At 46.3% G+C, this 22,114-nt stretch overlaps 1 protein-coding gene across 27 annotated transcripts in view; it reads right to left on the bottom strand.

Annotated features, from left to right (window-relative positions):
- Positions 1–22,114, bottom strand: part of MAP4K4 (mitogen-activated protein kinase kinase kinase kinase 4) — a 149,346-nt gene that overhangs the window by 52,348 nt on the left and 74,884 nt on the right. For all 27 annotated transcript variants that reach the window (XM_018054930.1, XM_018054934.1, XM_018054939.1 and 24 more), the window contains exons 4-5: positions 2,382–2,507; positions 1,088–1,198 (exon numbers count right to left, since the gene is read on the bottom strand). In XM_018054930.1, the coding sequence (XP_017910419.1) occupies positions 1,088–1,198; positions 2,382–2,507 (237 nt within the window). The remainder of the gene's footprint in view (positions 1–1,087; positions 1,199–2,381; positions 2,508–22,114) is intronic.

Genomic DNA, 22,114 nt, shown 5'->3' with positions numbered 1-22,114 from the left:
TGTCTTAAGAGAATTATCTCTTTTCAAGGGCTCTGTAAACAAAATAAAAAGAAATTCAAACTGTCTCCATGAATTCTAGACAGCATTTTTAAAAACCTGCAGTCCTCTGTGAAGCTTAAACATAAATTTACCTCTACATAAAAAATAAAGTAACAGGATTTTTTAACAATTAGGTTCCAATTCAATTCCATAGTCTTTATTTTTCAAATGTGGTCCATAAATGAAATCCAACCAAGTCATTTAAGCGTGCGATTTATAGGGAAAGTAGAGAGAAAACTGTGACAGTTGACCAAAGAGAAGAAGCCCGTGGGCAACTCACAAGCAGTTTTCAAATACATTATTTCCAAACACACTGTCTGCACTGCCACAACGGCTCCGCTACTGAAAAGAATCATTCAGAAGCTGCTAAAATCATTTGGTAGCTCCGAAACTTGCTCAAAGACCATAAACCAGCTTTCCAACTGGCTGTAAATAACATTAAACACAACAACTTTCCCTCGTAAACACTGCAGCAGATTCTGCTAATGCCAAAGCCCAGAAGACGACTCTGAAAGCCAGCATTTAGCACCATTAATATTGATTTACAAGCTCAGACACAGGATTTCCATAAACAACGTGAGTTAAGAGATTATTGCTCCTCCTCTGCACTCTGATTTTCTTTTGAATAACTGCAGGATGAATTCAGGGGAATAAATTACATTTAAAAAAAAAAAAAAACCACACACACGACTGTTTTAAGTCTGGTTCCTTTAGATACAGGCCAGAGTCAACATCGTGATGTGGCTTCAACTGTCGAAGCCAACTGGCTATACAGAATCGTTGGTTGTTGTGAAAAGAATAATCTGTACAGTGGCAACGGATGCTGGGGAAGACAGAGGGCAGCAGGAGAAGGGGGTGACAGAGGGTGCGGTGGTCGGATGGATCGCCGACTCGATGGACATGAGTTTGAGCAAGCTCTGAGAGCTGGTGAGGGACAGGGCGCCTGGAGCGCTACGGTCCATGGGGTCACCAAAAGTCGGACACGACTGAGCGACTGAACGGCCACCACAAGCAGCAAATGCGAAAAGCTGAGCTCAGGGCGGCTTACCCGCAGGATCTCCCTGGAGATGTAGGCTATCCAGTCTTCCTTTAGCGTGTTGCCCTTGGTGTTCTTGACGAGGTCTGTGATGGATCCGGCCCCACAGAACTCCATAACGAGCTGGAGAAGACAAGACACGGATAAGTCCCGCCGGTGGTCAGAGCATCACAGGTGTCAGCACCCTCCCTGGGCAGCTGGGGGCGGTCTAACTCCGCCCTTTTCCTAAAGGTCTGGGCACGTGATCACTGTGGAGGCACCAAACTTCTGAGCACGTATTCCACCACCCCACCTCCTGGGCACGCACACGGGTCCAGGACAGTGGGGTCCTCACTCCACAGCACAGCCCGGGCCGAGGCACAGGTGGGCCGTCTGTCCTTAGCCAACACCCAGTCATCAGAAACCTGACCCAGATACTCCCCAACAGGCATCTCACTTGCCAGCATCAGAAATTTTCTACTTCCCACAACGCTGTGATTCTCCAACTATTTTATGTTAACTGGGGTTAGTACAAAAGAGGAGGACTAATTTTAAGCAGCACAGAACTTTTCACAAGACACTCTTTACAACACTTAAATGTTTGAACAATATGAACAAAGTGTAAAATATTTAGAAAATGAACTGCACTATTCTAAAATCTTAACCATGTTTAGATACGGGGAATAGAAATAAAGGTAATTTTTTTCCCTTTTACTTTCCTAACTTTGCAAATATTCTACAATGACTTTAAAAGAAAAAAATCAGGAGAGTATTCATCTATCTTCCCGCTCTGTAAGCCCAGTATTTTTGGCAGAACTAACGTGATCACTACAGAGCCAGCACTATCTCAGTGTCATCATCTTGAAACATGTTCAAGAGGTAAGGCTGAACACGTATAAACTCCACAGATTTACCTGAAATCCGCTGCTCTTAGTAAATTACAGAGCGAAGTTTATTGTCTTGCAGTTTCCCTCTCACTCCCACGGAAGTAAAGAAAATGCATGTTGCTGAGATTCTACACTCACGTCCATAAAGCTTTTATCACATTGCTCTTGATTTCAAGCTCCTAACTTCCTTGCTATTTTGCGTGTTTCCCCTCTCTCTCACTGTGCCACCTTATTCCCAAAACACAAACTCTTTTCCCTGCAATGTGAAATTAACACCAAAATAAACATTCAGGATACCTTCCACTGAGAAGTCCAGGGAAGATACCAGACTTTACCCTTTTTCTTTGCTCTTCTCTCCCCTTCCTCTGGAAGGTTCTTAATGCCCTTCTAGTACAACCAAAAAGGAAACCCCACAAAACACGCAGGAGACGCTTGCTTACCCAAAGCTGGTCATCGTGTCCTGGGGGGCTCTTTTTAATGAAAGCACCATAATACGTTGCAATATTTCTATGATGAGAATATTTCTTCAGCATATTTATCTCCAGTTTGATTTCCTCCTCTTCATCCTTAAGAAAAAAATTAAACATGCGGTGTCTGAATGACATGCATGACTGGGCTTCCTCCACAAGCAAGCCATCAGAGTCCCGGCCCCTCCAGCAAGGGAGACAGTTACTGTGACCTTTGCCAAGAACTGGGGGCTCACCCTCTGCAATGTGATCCCAAGCTCAGCAAACAAGACAACAAGAACAGAAGGCAAAGATGAACAGGCAGCAGAGGGCACGTGCAGACCAGGCTCTTTCGCTGACCACATGCCCCCAGGCAGCTCATTCCACTTCTCTGAGCCTCAAGTTGCTCACCTGCTATAACGGGAGGAAAGGGGGGAACAACTGGCCAGTACTATTTCAATCAATTACCAGGAAGGGCTGTTTCTTTTCTAGAGAACACTTGTGAGTATAAACCGTCCGGAGCATTTAAGATGGAGGAGGTTCACCTCTGAGAGCCTCTCACAGGAGCATCCCCGGGGTTGGGGCCACAGGTGGGGGCTGAGCCCAGCCCAGGAGCCCCTCAGTCTTGAACAGGGGGCTCCTCCAAGAGATCAGGCCAGGCAGGGGGCCCAGAGACAAACACCACTGGGTGCTGGCAGGTTGTCCTGGACTGGGCTCACTCCCTGGCCTCTCACTTTACTGAGATGAGATGAGCAGGGCAAGGAATGAAGAGCCTGTGAGGGACAATCAGAGCGGGTACGAAGGAGACAGGTGGTAACATGGGTCTGGAAAAATAAAGACAAGTTCCTCCTGTGAGTGTACCAAGGTCCCCGCTTCCTACACACACACACACACACACACACACACAGACAAGTTACTCCTGTGAGTGTACCAAGGTCCCTGCTTCCTACACACACACACACACACACACACACACACACACACACACACACACACACACGAGACCTACTGGTGCAGCCAAGCATCTCCAAGAACCTTCCATACAGCCTCACAGAACGAACCTAAGTTTGGTTCACTAACACTGTTCTTTAAGATAAAAGACACTAGAACTCTTCACTGCGACCCATCTGTCTTGGGAGGCCCTGCACAGCATAGCTCAACGCTTCACTGAGTTATGCCAGCCTCCTCCCCATCATAAGGCTGTGATCCATGAAGGGGGAACAATTAAGATATTAACCATGGGACCAAATGAAAAAGAAAGTGAACTTGCCATTGTTCATTACTGCTTATAAACCAAATACACACCAGAACATACAATCATCATCCACCAGTGATTCTCACAGTGGTGGCTTGCAGCTCGGTCTGGAGATGTAACTGTGAGGACACTACAGTGCGCTGCTGAGGGGCACAGCTGTCACGTGACTTTGACAGATGAGGGCCGTGAACGTGGCGCAGAGCACAAGTGCAGTCCAGACACTGGGCTGTGTGGTAATTCTCATTGAAACCTCATGCATGTGCAAATCATACCAAATGGATGATTTAAACATGTCATGGACTAAGCAAGGCTTCCCTGGTGGCTCAGACAGTAAAGGATTTGCCTGCAATGCAGGAGACCCAGGTTCGATCCCTGGGTTGGGAAGACCCCCTGGAGAAGGGAATGGCAACCCACTCCAGTACTCTTGCCTGCGACAGAGGAGCCTGGTGGGCTACAGTTACAAAGAGTCGGACTGACTGAGCAAGAAAACAACATCATGTGACTGGTTTCGATATATTTCTTTCTAGCGATTGCACAAAGCACTGTCTTCTATCTCGTTCACCTCTCTGTATAAGAACAACCGAGACCTCCAGTGGCACCTGAAGTTTGCCGAGACCACCAAGTTAAAACCCTGACACATCTTACGTGCTTAGAAATCCTTACAGACATGAGTTCAGTACTGTCTGTGGGTGTGAACAGCACTCAATATACAGACAGGTCACACTGCTGGCGGACCCTCACACAGAACGCATCTCCCTGAACCTAAGATGCAGCTGGGCAGCCACTCCATCACATATCATAACGAAACTATGATCACGACCAACTGTAAGACACACAGTCACAGGTCTGAAACGGGGCTGCAAGCTAGAAATGATGACGATATGACGTAAGAACAGCTTCAGCACAGTTTGGGAACAGCTTTTCTAATAGGACTGAAACAGCCAAATGTTTTCTGACAGAGTAATCAGATCAACGTCACTTGCCAGAGTATTTCTGGGTCTTCAGTAGTCAAACATGGAAGCCAGATGAAACAGGTGTTCAGAGGAAGGCATACTGTCCTCTCAAACCACCATTTTAGGATAAGGATTGTATATTCTTTGAACCATCCCTTCTCTGGCTTCTCTGGCTTTAAAATAGAAGGTTACTGCACAGTTCATAAAATAAAAAGGCGTTTAGCACCACTAATTGTCAGGCACTGTCTAAGCGTCAGAAATGTAGTGTCTCTCAACAGCTTTGAGACAGGTACATCTGGGACCCTCATCACAACTAATGTGTGTGTGTGTGCGTGTGTGTGTGTGTGTGTGCGCGCGTGCGTGCACACGCGTGCTCAGTGAAGGCTGACTCTTTACAACCCCATGGACTGTATCCCAGCAGGCTCCTCTGCCCATGGGATTTTAGGCAAGAATACTGGAGTGGGTTGCCATTTCCTCCTCCAGGGGACCTTCCCAATGCGAGCATCAAACCCACATCTCCTTCCCAATGCGAGCATCGAACCCACATCTCCCGTGTCTCCTGCATTTGCAGGCGGGTTCCTTACCGCTGCACCATCTGGGAAGCCAATGCTTTCAATATGGTGTTTTTAAATGTATGAGTCTTTAGGATGATAATGAACCAACATGGGAGTTCAGATCTCCCATCGGTCATTAGTTAAATACAGGTTTGGTGGTCTCGCCCCAGTCTATATTTACACATATCACCACCACAAACACACACCTCACTTTGCCAGAGAAGATACACAGAAAACAAACTCCGAGCAGGCTAACAATTTCTAAACCAATAACAGACCCCACATTTGCAAAGAAAGGAGAACCAGCAAGTAACCCGGCCAAGTCCTAGCTCGTCCCTGGGGGGCCACAGTAATGCACAGATGAAAAAACACAAAAACAAAGTGTCACTTGAGAGAGGAGAGGCGACATGTGGGGAAGAAAGGGAAGACCCACTCCTGGCCTCCTCCAGGGACCAAGCAGCTGCCAGACCCGCCCCGCTTCCCCTGTGATCTCAGGCAGCTGGTGCCAAGTAGAATTTTGGACTCTCCCACTGAGAGCAAGCTCCCACAGAAAAGGCCTTTGTCTCGGCTGGGCTGAGGCTGGGGAGGAGTTTCCCATTGCCTTTCTTGGCTACTGGAGGACATCTGAGCATCACGGTCATCTTTAAAAGCAGCCAGGGGTTTGGGAGTCACCTGACAAGTCCTGTCCGCGCCCCCCGCCCCCCCGCCCCCCCCCATCTGAGCGTGGAGCAGGGCAGAGGACTAGCGGGGTTTTTCAATGACTCCTTAAAACGCTTGGACTCTGAGCATACATGCGGCAAAATGCTGTTTAAACTCTTGCAGCCTGAATTCTGTCTCCTTCCACTGACGGCAGTAACTGTGAAGAGACAGAAGTGGACCTCAGCTGACTGGGAGGATCCAGGAGGACTGGGAGTGTTCTCCCAGCACACCCCTTACAGAAAGAAGCCTACTCAGTGACAGCTGAGCAACAGAAAACAGGGAGGGCAATTCATCATTCACTCTCTCTACTAGATGGAGAGAATCACAATAGAATGACATATGCAAATATCTCTAGCAGATTTCACCACTGAAGTGTATAAACACACATAGACTTAAAATGAAATTATCCATTAAAAAAACAGCTTACAAGTTTGTTTTAGTTAACCACCACCAAACCCTTCTTCATGAGACTGTTAACTGGTAAAGAAATGAGAAAAGATCACCTTTGACTTGCAAATTAAGTGGTAAAGAAATGAGAAAAGATCACCTTTGACTTGCAAATCCCAGTGACATCTGAGAATATTACTCAGTACCACAGCAAGGTGAATGAACCAAAGTTAACTCGTCTGACTCAGATACACAAAAAGTCCTACAACTTAAATTCACTGGTAATTCAACCAGACGGGCAAACACAACTCTGCAGGGAAGATTCTCGGGCAGAAGGAAGGTACGGAATCTAGTCAGAGGAAGGAAGGACATGTCCTTTAAAATGAATCAGCATCCATCTCCCAAGATCCGTCGGTTCCAAGATAAAAGCCCCAACAGAAAAAGACCAAGTGAGCACGCGCTATGTGCTAAGTTGTTTCAGTTGTGTCCGACTCTTTGTGATCCCACGGATTATAGCCCCCCAGGTTCTCCTGTCCATGGAATTCTCCAGGCAAAAATACTGGAGGAAAAATACATTTCCTCCTCCAGAGGACCTCCCTGACCCAGGGATCAAACCAGAATCTCTTGTATCTCCTGCACCAGCAAGTGGATTCTTTACCACCGCATCACCAGGGAAGCTGAATTCACATACACACCTTCTAAACTATCTAAAGGAAAAAACCCAGTGATCCTCAGACATCTTCCCTAAGCATTCACCCTAAAAATGCACAGGAGCTGCTAAGAAACGAGACACAGCAAACCTTCTGAGACTGGAACCAAATGAAATCCACTCCAACTGGCCACTGTCTGCACTGCTACTTCACCACCTGTTTTACCAAAATGTCCATTTCTTAAACTTAGAACAAGGAAAAGCTCAGCAGGTCTCCATCAGCACTGGACTAAGTGATTTATAGGCAAAAACTCAGTGAGACGATGGTAGTCTGATTTCACCAGAATCTTCACAAGTCTGCACAGAAAACCATCTCGGGCTCTTGAATCACTCACGTCTTCTACACCAAGTAAGTACCAATAATACCCTTGGCATTACTCCATCGTACACAGAATAATTTTCACAGCATCACAGGAGAAGGTAACTGCATGCTCAGACCAGATGTGTCTGTGTGGGTGCTGCCAAGCACACATGGAAATCCCACAGCTGTGTCCATCGATCAGACATGATGTCACAGCTCCACTCGGAGACTGCCTGGCAGCCAGCATCCCCCTCCCACGCGAGCGAAGCAGCAGATGCTGGAAATGGTACAGTAACAAATGCTGGGACTGGGTCACGGCAGCAATGCGATGGATGGGACTCCGCGAGGCTGCACGGGCAGCTTGACACCCATGGGTGAGACTGCGCTCTCAGAAGCCAGTGGGACGTCAAAGAGTACGATGAGAGCAGGGAGGGTAAATTACCACTACCTGCAGAGGCGCGAATGGCTCCCACAAACGTAAGGTGATGTCCAAGAAGCAGACACAGTGCGAGCCTATGACTCTTTCTACATCGACCACAAACACAAGCAAAAGTAATCATGTTAGAAGTCGGGCGAGTGGCTCCTCCCAGGGGAAGCGGATGGTAACTGGAGGGACTGCCATCCACATTCCTGGGCTGCTACCAATGCTCTGTTTTTTCACTTAGCTGCTGACTCGTAGGTGGGGTGAGCTCAGTTTTTGGAAATGTCCTGGGTTTGTCACTTGTGCAGTTTTCTGTGTGCATGTCACACTACACACACAGAGGCAAGCAGACACAGCTGTCCTTGCGAAGTGGCCGCTCCCAAGCCTCTCCACGTTGTGGCCACAACACAGCACACTGAAGAGAAAAACACCAGGCCCGAGAAGGTCTGGATGTAAGAGAAACAAGAGCAGAGAATAAACAGCCCAGGGCTTCCGGGCCGGGGGAGATCGCCCAGCCTCCAGAGGCCCCAGACCCCACGGAGACCACGAAAGCGCGGACACAGGGGCAGCTGCCCCGCAGAGGCCTGTGAGCCCAGCCGCCCTGAGCTGGCACCTGGGGCCTGGACTGGGAGGGTGCCCAGCACCCCAGGTGGAGACGAGCAGCTGCCTGTTCCTTGGCTGTCTGAACAAACAGAGGGGTTTATGCTGAACACCTACCTCCCAGCGGGGAGACTGAAACTTGGGGGACATGCTAGGCAGATGGTGCTTATGTGACCAGCTCCAAATAAAACCCCAGGCACTGAGTGTCCAAGGAGCTTCCCTGGTGGACAGCGCTGCCCGTGTGGCAGGCCTTCTCACTGCTGGAGGAGTTAAGCTTGTCTTTTATGATGACCTCAGGGGGCCAGGACTCCTGGAAGTCTGTGCCTGGATTTCTTCGGACTCCACCCCACACACCTCTGAGCTCTGCTGACTCTGTTTCATGTCCTTCCCTGGTTGTAAACTGCAGCTGAGGCCAGTTATAGGCTGACTCCCGAGTCCTCCTAGAGAGCCATTAAGCCTGAGGATGATCTTGAAGGCCTCTCTTTTAATGTAACTTTTTATTTTCTATCACAGTATAACCAATTATTTTGGCCAGTATTTTAGCCACCTGATGCAAACGAGAAGACTGATGCTGAGAAAGACTCAAGGCAAAAGGAGAAGAGGGCAGCAGAGGATGAGATGGTTGGATGGCATCACGGACTCAATGGACATGAATTTATCTGAGCAAATTTTGGGAGATAGTGAAGGACAGGGAAGCCTGGCATGCTGCAGTCCATGGGGTCGTAGAGAGTCAGACAGGACTTAGCGACTGAACAGAGCTGATTTAACAACGTTGCGATAGTTTCAGGTGGACATCAACAGGACTCCGCCATATATGTATTAATACACGTATCCATTCTTTCCCCAAACTCCCCTCCCATCCAGGCTACCAACTAAGGTTGAGCAGAGGTCCATGCCGATGAATATCTTTTTAAAGCAAGTTTGCTAGGAATGGAGGCAAGAAGGGAACTGTAGAGATGAGAAGTAGAATTTTGCATTTATAGCCCTCAAGAAAATTTAAAAAAGAAAAGCTGGTAGGGAGGGAGGACAAGATTTTTACAGAACAGTACCCACATTTTAAAAATAGCCATTTATGTGATTGAAAAATTGCTGGGTGTTTTTTTCTTTCAATTGAACTATTTATTTTCCTTAGAAAAATGCTTTCGATTCACGAAGTGACAAGGTAGCCGTATCCGCCTGGAGATGGTTCATCGACCATTACAAAGAGCTCCCTTTCACGGCAAGCTTTATTTTACCGGGAGCTCAAGAATAGCTCCTTCTGGAGCATAATTAATCTTCCTATTCCACCCTACCTCTGAGAAGAGCCTGTATTAAAAGACTAAGTGTTTAGTAATTGTTTAAATGAATGAATTAGTGCAACTTCATGAACAGCATTTAAAGACACAAGAACAAAAGCCCAGAAACCATGGCTGACACATTCCCTTTCCAGTCCCACTGCACCTGACCAAAACCAAGAGCGCTTTTTCTTACTTCCGTTAAGAATGGATGATAATACTTTCCTTTCCCGATTTTTTTTTCTAACCCATGCATCGATAGAAATAATACGTATGAAAATAAGTGCTGTCTCCATTGTTATAAAAGGGAGTGTGTGTGTGTGTGTGTGTGTGTGTGTGTGTGGGTGGGTGTGGGTGTGGGTGTGTGTGCCAACACTCAAAATGCTTTTGGAAATTCTCCTTTAAAGTTGCCGGGACACTGCAGCAAAATAGAAGCTGAGCACCACCCATGTGCAGGACTCCGTGCTAGGCCTGCAAAGGCAAGGAGAACCCTGTAACAGTCGGCTTCCACAGCATTTATAGCTCAGGATGGAATAACATCAAGCATGGAACGAACATGAAGAAACTGCTCCCCAGGTAGCCATTAAAACAGCGCGAGGAGAGAACTCACAGGCAGGACCGAAGAGGTCGCCAAGGCCCAGACCGTGTGACTACCCCGGGGCAAAGGCGCCTCCGGAGGCAGGAGGCAGACGGATGAGGATGCTGAGGACGCGGGCCACCTGCAGAGGCCAGAGAGCAGCTGCTCAGGAGGGCAGGCGGGTGTGTCAGAAGGTTTTCAGCACAAGCAATGAGTGATGTTATTTTATTAACTTTAATGAGGAGAAGGGAACAAAGAAACCGCCATTTACATGCAAAAATTATACGCTGGCCACTGTGCATCTATTACGTCATTTTCATTCCGAAGAAAGCCTATGAAGTAGGAATTATTATTCCATTTTACAGATGAGGAAACTGGAGCTTTATTAAATTTAACTCTGGGCTCTAGTCTGCCAAAGGACATTAACACTGTCTTAGAGTAAAAGCCAGGATATGACTATTACATAAACGTGGCTGACTTTCGATGAGACTCATAAAGTATAAATTCACTTTGAAAAATATTTATGGGCCTCACATTTCTGTTCACAGGAAAAAGGAGAAAAGTAAATAAATCAATTTTATTAGTTCGGTGACCATTCAAAAAATAAAAGCCAGAAATGTACTCACTCTTTCTAACCACTAATAATTTCAAGAGACTCCTTTTCTTTCCTAGAGGGATGAAATTCAAGTGTCAAGGGCAGGTCTTACTATTATTTATTTATGATTAATGTATAATACCTATGGTTGCTTTTAATATTTTTTATTACAAAAATATGAGAACTGTAAAAAGTGGCCATACCCCCAAGTATTTTACTACAACAAAACAGCACTAGAATTTTCTCGGACAATGAAATCAATTGTTGTTGTTCAGTCACTTCGTCATGTCCAACTCTGCGACCCCATGGACTGCAGCACATCAGGCTTCCCTGTCCTTCACTATCTCCCAGAGTTTGCTCAAACCCATGTCCACTGAGTCAGTGATGTTATCCAACCATCTCATCCTCTGCCGCCCCCTTCTCCTCTTGCCCTCAATCTTTCCCAGCATCATAGTCTTTTCCAACGAGTTGGCTCTTCGCATCAGGTAGCCAAAGTATTAGACATTTACCATCAGTCCTTCCAATGAATATTCAGGGCTGATTTCCTTTCCAGTGAGTTGGCTCTTTGCATCCGGTGGCCAGAGTATTGGAACTTCAGCTTTAGCATCAGTTCTTCCAATGAATATCCAGGATTGATTTCCTTTAGGATGGACTGGTTGGCTCTCCTTGCAGTCCAAGGGACCCTCAAGACTCTTCTCCAGCACCACAGTTCAAAAGCATCAAATCATCTATGTGAGTCGGTGATCCAACCATCTCATCCTTTGTCATCCCCTTCTCCTCCTGCCCTCAATCTTTCCCAGCATCAGGGTCTTTTCCAGTGAGTGAACTCTTCGCATGAGGTGGCGAAAGTATTGGAGTTTCAGCTTCAAAATCAGTCCTACCAATGAACACCCAGGACTGATCTCCTTTTAGGATGAACTGGTTGGATCTCCTTGCAGTCCAAGGGACTCTCAAGACTCTTCTCCAACACCACAGTTCAAAAGCATCAATTCTTCGTGCTCAAGAACTAATACTCCTCAAGAACCAATACTATGTATCTATTACGTGTTTCTCCAGTTCAGTTCAGTGGCTCAGTCATGTCCGACTCTTTGCGACCCCATGAATCGCAGCACGCCAGGCCTCCCTGTCCAGCACCAACTCCCGGAGTTCACTCAGACTCACGTCCATCGAGTCAGTGATGCCATCCAGCCATCTCATCCTCTGTCTTCCCCTTCTTCTCCTGCCCCCAATCCCTCCCAGCATCAAAGTCTTTTCCAATGAGTCAACTCTTTGCATGAAGTGGCCAAAGTACTGGAGTTTCAGCTTTAGCATCATTCCTTCCAAAGAAATCCCAGGGTTGATCTCCTTCAGAATGGACTGGTTGGATCTCCTTGCAGTCCAAGGGACTCTCAAGAGTCTTCTCCAACACCACAGTTCAAAAGCATCAATTCTTCAGCGCTCAGTCTTCTTTGCCCACCAAAACCAGAACATCCTGTTCAACTCAAAGATTTGAATGCCGACAAAACATACTGGGTATCGCCTCTGGTTATCTGGCGCTAAGCAGACCCCAAGTACAGGATGCAGAGCTATACTCTCAGAGTGAACTAGGGGATATCAGAGCACAGTGTAAAGATCAGGGTGCTATTCTGGCAAGGAGCTATGGTACTCCAGGCGAGTCAATCTCCATTCTAAACATCAAGTGCTGTCATCCGTACATAAAGTCAACCTGACAAACACAAAAGATCTGAGGTATACGGTTCATCTCGTCTTAATCTTCCTCTACTTATTTACTTACGAAATAGAGAAGAACAGTACATGAATTTCCTATTTTGTAAATCCTTAGTTACATTCTCAGAGTAAATCAATCACAGATAAAACCAAATTCTATCCCCGCAAAAACAACAACAACAACAACAACTAAACCTTTACGAAAATCTCATGTTCATTTACATCCTCACCAGCAGTGGTAGCAGTAGCAGTGAAGGCGCTCAGTCATGTCTGACTCTGTTACCTTTAAAACATTTGCTATTTTTTGTTTTTTAGTTGCTCAGTCATGTCCAACTCTTTTGCGACCCCATGGACTGTAGCCCCCCAGTCTCCTCTGTCCATGGGATTCTCCAACAAGAATACTGGAGTGGGTTGCCATTTCCTTCTTCAGGGGATCTTCCCAACCCAGGGACTGAACCTGCATCTTCTGCAATGACAGGCAGTTTCTCTAACCCTGAGCCACCTGGGAAGTCCTGAAAACACATCCTCAGGGACCTATTTGTTGAGCAGTTTGGCCTTAACCCTAAGTTAATTTCATGTTTATTTTCAGGGAAAGGAGGATAGTGGCATTCAGAAGGAAGAAGAGTAAGTCTAGGGGAGGGATGGACTAGAAGGTTGGGATTAGCAGATGCCAACTATTAATGTATAGGATGAATGTATATATGTATAACTAAGTCACTTGCTATAAACCAGAAATTAACACAACACTACAAATCAACTACACTTACTCACAGTCCATCTATTCTTGTGGTCCCAGCCTTTGTTCCTCCATCAGATGCAAGGGAGGAGGGCATCCACGTTCCAGCTGAGCCTGGCACACCCAGTGCCTGGGGTACGTGTCCTTAACAAATATCAGTCCACTTCATCCACTCTACACTTTATCACTGAAGATGAATTCTAGTATCTTTTTAATTCTAATAGAACTTCTTGAAAAAAAAAAAAAAAAAAAAGTATCCGAAATAGTACAAAGCACCCTCTGGTTCTTTTGTAAAAAAAAGGTCCATGTTTATTTACTCTACACCAGGTGGTGACTGCAGCCATGAAATTAAAAGACACTTACTCCTGGAAGGAAAGTTATGGCCAACCTAGATAACATATTTAAAAGCAGAGATATTACTTTGCCAACAAAGGTCCATCTAGTCAATGCTATGGTTTTTCCAGTGGTCATGTATGGATCTGAGAGTTGGACTGTGAAGAAAGCTGAGCGCCGAAGAATTGATGCTTTTGAACTGTGGTGTTGGAGAGGACTCTTGAGAGTCCCTTGGACTGCAAGGAGATCCAACCAGTCCATCCTAAAGGAGATCAGTCCTGGGTGTTCACTGGAAGGACTGATGTTGAAGCTGAAACTCCAGTACTTTGGCCACAACAGAGGAAGAGATGGCTGGATGGCATCACTGACTCAATGGACATGGGTTTGGGTAGACTCCGGGAGTTGGTGATGGACAGGGAGGCCCGGCATGCTGTGAATCATGGGGTCACAAAGAGTCGGACACGACTGAAGTGTCCACAATGGGGGTGACATCACCCTCCAAGGCTTCCCAGGTGGCGTAGTAGTAAAGAAGCTGCTTGCCAATGCAGGAGCCACAAGAGATGTGGGTTTGATCCCTGGGTTGGGAATATCCCTTGGAGAAGGAAATGGCAGCCCACTCCAATATTTTTGCCTAGAGAATCCCAGACATAGGAGCCTTCAGTCTGTGGGGTGGCAAAGAGTCAGACACGACTGAGCATCTGAGCATTCCAATCACCCTCCAAGGGGATGAAAAGTGGTTCCAAGAGGTGGAGGGGAGAAACCTACCACTTTATGTATAAAGCACAAGACACACACGCAGTACATGAGCAGATGTATGCAGACTATAGTTTCCATTAGTGTGATTAGAAAGAAAAATCTTACAAGTCTTCTCAGGGAGGTGATTGTGAAATGAGGGCATGATCTGTTGGGAACACAGTGGGACTCAGTTCAGATGCTCAGTTTGTGTCCAAACCCATGTCCACTGAGTCGGTGATCTCATTCTCCGTTATCCCCTTCTCCTCATGCCCTCAATCTTTCCCAGCATCAGCGTCTTTTCAAATGAGTCAGCTCTTCGCATCAGGTGGCCAAAGTATTGGAGTTGCAGCTTCAACATCAGTCCTTCCAATGAACACCCAGGACTGATCTCCCTGCAGTCCAAGGGACTCTCAAGAGTCTTTTCCAACACCACAGTGGGACTACTGGTTCTCAAAGTTACTGTCATATTTTTTAATTAAAATAAACCAAAGCTTAATCAATTTCTAATTAACTTTCAGAGCTTTTCTTCAAGGACTTGCCTTATACCATTATCAAAATAACAACAACAATAAAGAGGTACAACTTGTAACCTTCATCTACAGAAGGCTAGGAAGGAAGACAATCCAAATTAGGAAGCTGAAATCTAATATCAAAAGCATTTAAGTTATAAGTTACCAAGGACAAGAAAATGCCAGATAAGGAAATTCGGCATCCCACAAACTTGGCACATCAGTTTCTCTCTCAGGAGCTACGACAAACCTAGACGGTATTAAAAAAGAGAGATATCACTTTGCCTACAAAGGTCTGTACAGTCAAAGCTATGATTTTTCCAGTAGTCATGTATGGATGTGAGAGTTGGACCATAAAGAAGGCTCAGCGCTCAAGGATAATGCTTTCAAACCTGTGGTGTTGGAGAAGACTCTGGAGAGTCCCCTGGGCTGCAAGGAGATAAACCAGTTAATCCTAAAGGAAATCAACCCTGAATATTTACTGAGAGGACTGATGCTGAAGCTATAATACGTTGGCCACCTGATGCGAAGAGATAAAGACCCTGAAGCTGGGAAAGACTGAGGGCAAGAGAAGAAGAGGGCAACAGAGGATGAGATGGTTGGATGGCATCATCAACTCAATGGACATGAGTCTGAGCAAGCTCCAAGAGATGGTGAAGGCGTGCTGCAGCCCATAAGGTCCCAAAGACGCGGACATGACTCAGCAAACGAACAACAACAAGCTGAGAAAAAGGTGGTGGTTTGTTAAGGCAAGCAAAAAACAGAAGTTAAGGGAAAAAAGAATATTTGGAGGAGCGTGCACACAGCTGCGTGAAGCTGAGAGCTGACTCTGATGCACTGACTGCTTCCCTGAGGAAGGGGATGGCCTGCGGGAGTTGCAGGTGGCGGGAAGAAGGACCAAGGAGCAAGCTATAAGGCTGCAGTATCGAAGTGTCTTCCGAACAGCAGCAGAATGGAGCGAGTCCTGGTCTGCAGCACTCTCCCCACCTCCCTCCTGTTCTCACACGTCCATCACACCGTGCTCACCTCCAGCTGGAAACTGACAAAGCTGGGAGCCTCACAGGGCCTTGCTTGGTCTCTGGAATGAGCGTGTGTGTTCCCTCCTGCCAGAGTGTGACCGCCCCAGGAGCAAGAATTTGTTGTCTCCTCCGTGGAGCTGGCTCAAGACGATGCTCACAGTCCTGTTCCCCAGATTCGACCCACGTGGCTGACCATCAGGCCACTTCTTCTGGGGCACCTGGGTTAGTGGCTAGGCTTTACACAGCTTTAACTCTCCCATGCTCTCACTATAAGAGCATGGTGCCAAAAGTAGGGAGGGCACCCACCAAATCCTGCCAACCGGCACCCTGCACCCCAGCGCGCATTGGGCCCAGTATCCTCCCAGCCTCCAAGGAATATGTCTCATCACCAACACTCAGGCCGTCAGGACTAAGAAAAAACTCTGCTCTGGCTAAATCTACACTCTCCATCCACCCATCCTTTAAGGTCAGGATCATATCAGCTCTCCCAACAGCCTACTGAGAAGCCAGCATCTGACATTGTTAATACTTTCAAAGGTTCCATAAGTTGAGAATCAAGAGATCTGGGCTCTAGTCCCTGCCACCTAACTAGCCATGTGCTCCTGAGCATGAAGGTCAGTGTCTCCAAGCTGGAATCCTTCACTTGCAGGCCTGAGGGGGTGTCTCCTCTCCTAAGGGTTTTTGAACTTGAGGGTGCCTCGAATCCCCTGGAGGGCTTGTTAAAACCCTGACTGTTGGGCCCTAATCCAGCACTTTCAATGCAACAGTCTGGGGTAGAGCCTGAGACACCGTGTTTCTAACAAATTTCCAGGTGTGCTGCTGGAAATTTAACCACTTTAACCCGACCTGATGCCAGGGACCATGGGACCACTCCGGCCAGAAGACCGGACTGGGTGAGGTGATGAGCGGCAGGGAGACATCCCACCCGCCCCCGGACAGAGCACCATTCCTTCTGTCTCCAACATAAAGCACTACACACCTCTGCGTTCTCCACATCATCACAAGATGACAGACCTCCTGTGCCCAAAACAATTATTACACACACATAAGGGCACAGCGGTACTTGGGTTTAATGTGGTTCACCATCCAGACAAGCTGGCCTAGGCTTTCTAAAACTGCTTTTTGAAATATATGCCTTTTTATATAGTTTTGACTTGAAAACCATGTAAATGATTCACACATTCGAAAATTAAATCAGGAGAAAAAGGAAACCCTATGAATGAATTAAAATAGAAACTGAAGCTAGCAGCTACACACCCGGTTGATAAACCCCACGAGGAGATGAGTATTCCTAGTAACGTCTGAATATAGCACTCTGCAAATACGGAAGTCTAAGGACAAAAACAGCTTCAAACAAATAAAACTCTACTCTGTGTTCACTGCTAAGTGTTGCAATTCTGAAATGATTTTATGTTTACTGAAAATGAAAGTCGCTCAGTCAAGTCCAACTCTTTGTGACCCCACAGACAGGACACCAGGCTCCTCTGTCCGTGGAATTCTCTAGGCAAGAATACTGAAGTAGGTTGCCATTCTCTTCTCCAGCAGATCTATGTTTATTGGAGGATAAATTAAATAAGTAAATGTCGTGTTTTATTAGGAACTAAGAGTTCTCAGTCTAGGCAAAGAGAAAACTATAAAATACACAAGATTTTAGAAATTAAGGAAACAATGATTCTGAAAAATATATTCCCAAGCTCTATCTACTGAGAGGGTCTAGAAGCAAAAAGGGCTTTCCTGGTGGCTCAGATGGTAAGGAATCTGCCTACAATCCAGGAGAACCATGTTAGATCCGTGGATGGAGAAAATCCCTTGGAGAAGGGAATGACTATCCCCTGGAGGAGGAAATGGCAACCCACTCCAGTACTCTTGCCTGGAGAATTCCATGGACAGAGGAGCCGGGCGGGCTAGAGTCCATGAGGTCGCAAGGAGTCGGACACGATTAAGCAAAGACACAAGGTGACACTCAGGAAAGCAGAAAACCTCTGCAGCAATGACCCCACTGAGCGTCCAGATGCTGCTTTCTGAGCGCATTTCCCACTGAAAGGAACTAAGGCTCCTCAGAGTAAGGGACTTGCATTCTGGAAGATGAGCCTCAAATACCTACTTGTCCCAAAAGACAAGGAAATATTCAAAGACTACCAGGGCCGTGTCAAGGGGCTACAGAAGGCAGTCTTTACAGAGCTCCCCTGACTAGATGTGGCATGCTTTCATTAGATAATAATAACGGCAGCTGCAACTGATGGGTACACATTAAAGAAATATTAATAAACATGCCTACGTCCATAGCAATATCTAGAAGAAGGAAGACAAGAAAGGGTGGGGTAGGTAAGAAAGGCAACTCTTCTTTACAGACTGATGCATGCTAAGAAGCCTGGAAGATAGAATCTGAACATCAGCACTTGGCAGTCATATTAACACAGTATCTACATGTACATTACTTCCATGGACTGTAGCCAACGGCACGGGGAACTCTGCAGTCTCCTCTTCCATCAAAATGGCCTCACCAACGATCAGGATGGACGTGCCCCCTGAGGTCTGCAACAGGAAGACCCAACACCACCAAGGTGTTCTTGCCAAAAACACTTATTCTACATCTAATTAAGTTTACAGGAGACACAGGAGGAGGAACAAGCTAAAGCACAACATGAGGGAACTATCAGACAAATCCAGAACGGGAGCTACTTTACCAAACACCTGGCTGGGCTCTTCCAAAAGTCAATTTCTCTTTAAAAAAAAAAAAAAAAAAAGTAGGAGGGACTGACCTAGATTAAAAGTGACTTAAGAGATACGCTAACCAGTATGTGTGCGCACACCATATCTTCCTTATCCATCCATCTATCAATGGATATACATACCTACACACACACGTATACACACAATGGAATATTACTTGACCATAAAAAAGAATGAAATAATGCCATTTCCAGCAACATGGATGGACCTAGAGATTATCACACTAAGTGAAGTCAGACAGAGAAAGACAAGCACCATATGATATGACTCATAGGTGAAATCTTTTTTAAAAAATGATACAAATGAACTTATTTACAAAACAGACTCAAGGACATGGAAAACAAACTTATAGTTACCAAAGAGGATTGAGGGGGATGATAAATTAGATGGTGGGGAGTGACCTAAACACACTACAATACACAGAACAGCTGAACGACAAAGACTTCCTGTATACAGGAAGCACAGGGCACCATGCTCAGTATTCCATAATAACCTATAATGGAAGAGAATCTGGAAAAGAATATGTATGTATGTATGTATGTATGTGTGTGTGTGTGTATGTATGTATAACTCGGGCTTCCCTTGTGGCTCAGACAATAAAGCGTCTTGCCTATAATGTGGGAGACCCAGGTTCAGTCCCTGGGTCGGGAAGTTCCCCTGGAGAAGGACATGGCAACCCACTCCAGTATTCTTGCCTGGAAAATCCCCCATGGAGGAGCCCCGTAGGCTACAGTCCATGGGGTCACAAAGAGTCTGACAAGACTGAGCAACTTCACTTCACTTCGTGTGTAACTGAACCACTTTACTGTACACCTGAAATTAATACAACATTATGAGTTAACTATACTTCATTTTTAAACAAGATATTTTAAAAAGAGGTAAGACAACCAAATGTAATGCACAAACCTCCATTGGACCATGATTGGAAAAAAAATAGTTATAAAAACATCCTTGGCATAATTGAGTATATTTGAAATAGACCACATTAGGTGACAATCTGAAATGATTCATCCTCTCAAGTGGTATTTTGATTATGGCTGTATTTTAAGAGAAGTGTGCTCAAGTATTTACAAGCACTGTGTCTTGGTATCACAACACAGACATACCACACACACAAATGAAATGCTAAAAGTTGCTGAATTCAGCGAAGGGTAAAGAGTTCATTTTCTGAACAGTGCTGTAATTATGAACATTTTCATAATAAAGAGTTGGTTGCATATTATTTAAATAAAAACATAAATTTTACTTCTTAGAAACAAATCCTAAAGAATTTATGGACCCCAAGTTGAGAATTACTGATTTAGATAATTATTTTGTTTGTTTACCTTCCAGAGTAAACAAGAGGTACCTCAACTGCAAGAGACAAACTAGCAGGCTCTTGTGTGTAATAGGACTAACACCAGTGTGACATGAAGATGCAGGACTGGAGCGTGTGGGGTGTGGGGTTGGGGATGGAGGCTGCAGTGAGCCTCCTGAGGCTCAGACTCTCCCTGCTGCAGCCTTTAGGACTGCAACCAGAGAGCTGGTGTATTTTAAAATATGAAAGAAGACAACTAAAATTGCAAAACCTTTGTAAACATAACCATTTGTGCTTAAATAGCAGGGTTTAAAGGGGACTTCCCAGGTGGCGCTACTGATAAAGAACTCTCCTGTGGATACAGGAGATGCAGGTTCAATCCCTGGGTCAGGACGATCCCCTGGAGGACATGGCAACCTACTCCAGTATTCTTGCCTGGAGAATCCCATGGACAGAGCAGCCTGGAGGTCTACAGTCCATGGGGTAGCAAAGAGTCGGACACACCTGACTGACTGAGCACACACAGGGAGCTAACACCCCACACGTGAGTCAGCGTGGGGCTTTAAAGGGCAATGATTTCCCACTAAACAAAAGGTATAAAAAATTGACATATATATAAAGACACAAGGATTGAAATGAAGGGGCTATCAAGAATTCAAACAGCCAATTCAACCAATTCAAGTAACCCTCAAAATGAATCCACACACACACCCAATTCAAGTAACCCTCAAAATGAATACACACACACACACACACACACACACACACACACACCTGTCACAATGGGGAATTCCAAATAAGCTCTGTGGACTGGATCAGTGCCGAGCCCCCGTGGCTCACCCTGGATCTAAGCCACGCAGGCAGACACGCGTGCTATACTCTAACACTGGAGTCCAGGTCAGTTCTGTGCAGGACTTTAGTTGTGACAGACACTGTACTACAGTTATGCATGATGTTACCCTTGCGGAAAACTGGGTGCAAGATATGTGGGACCTCCTTGAACATTTTTCTGCAAATTCTTGTGAATCTGTAATTATCACAAGAGTTATGCATTGTAGATCTCACGGCCTGGTCTTGTCCTGTTTGAACACACCCTTCAAAACCTCTCCACCACCAATCTGATATATGACACACCTTCTTTAGAACTCTTTCAAATCCTAAAGAAAAGCAATTCTTAAAAAAAAAAAAAAAGAGCTCAAGCTCTAGAAGAAACATAAAGCCATGTGTCCAGCAAACAAAGGGCTCCCTCCCAGACCCCTCAGTCTCCCAGAAAGCACCAGGGCCAAGTGGGGGTTCTCGATCTGCTTTGGTTTCCAGGGTCACACAGTCGAGGGCAGCCAGCCGGGAGGACTCATTCAGGGCTGAGGACAGCTGACAGCTGGGGACAGCACCACCCCCGCCCACCGCTCCCCACAGCTGCTGCTCCTCTGGCCTTTAGAGAGCCTGAACAAGAAGCTGGAGGCCAGCAACCACCTCTCAGTGTCACTCAAGGAACAGGCTCGAAAGGCGGGGCCAGTCTGGGATTCTCCCTAAGGATCAGCACCCACACCTTTTTGCTCCCGAGATGAGACCAAGTACACTCAGAAGTCAGGCAGGACCCTGCTCTCAACCAGAACCCTCTCCCACAGCCCCTCCTGCTGGAGCGGAAGCAGAAACGCCAGCAGCCAATTCTCCCTCCTGCTCCCAATGCCTGGCAAGAAGGGCAGGGCGGCGGGCCCCTGGAAGGCAAGGTTTGGGGGGCATGCTCCCCAGGGCGCCGACCACACCAGCTCTCCACCCACCATCACATTTGCTCACAGGTCAGAGGTCACTCTGGAGAGATGTCACTGCATGAACACAGCACACGAGAAATGTTACTGAGAGGCAACACAGCAAACGGTTGGTTGGGTTTTTATCTGCTCTGAAGACTCACCATCTGGTTTTCATTTTACCTGAACACGTGGGTTTTGCATAATTGTTATTAAAGGAGTCTTGAAAATGCATTTATCCAATGCTGCCTGAGTTTTTCAGGCAAGGAAATACCTTTTGTATGTGCTGTGCTGTGCTAAGGGCTTCAGTCGTGTCTGACTCTCTGCAATGCTATAGACTGTAGCCTGCCAGGCTCCTCTGTCCATGGAATTTCCCAGGCAAGAATACTGGAGTGGGTTGCCATGCCCTCCTCCAGGGGATCTCCCTGACCCAGGGCCTGAACCCACGTCTCTTGCATCTCCTGCGCTGGCAGGCGGGTTCCTTACCACTAGCACCACCTGGGAAGGCCCTACCTTTCGCATGCAACTCACCCCAAGTGTCTGGTACACGCACGGGTCCGTGTTTTAGAGCCGTGCTCAGAGTGG

The sequence above is a fragment of the Capra hircus genome, chromosome 11, assembly GCF_001704415.2.
Source record: "Capra hircus breed San Clemente chromosome 11, ASM170441v1, whole genome shotgun sequence".
Taxonomy (NCBI): domain Eukaryota; kingdom Metazoa; phylum Chordata; class Mammalia; order Artiodactyla; family Bovidae; genus Capra; species Capra hircus.
This window is presented reverse-complemented; position numbering and strand designations above follow the sequence as displayed.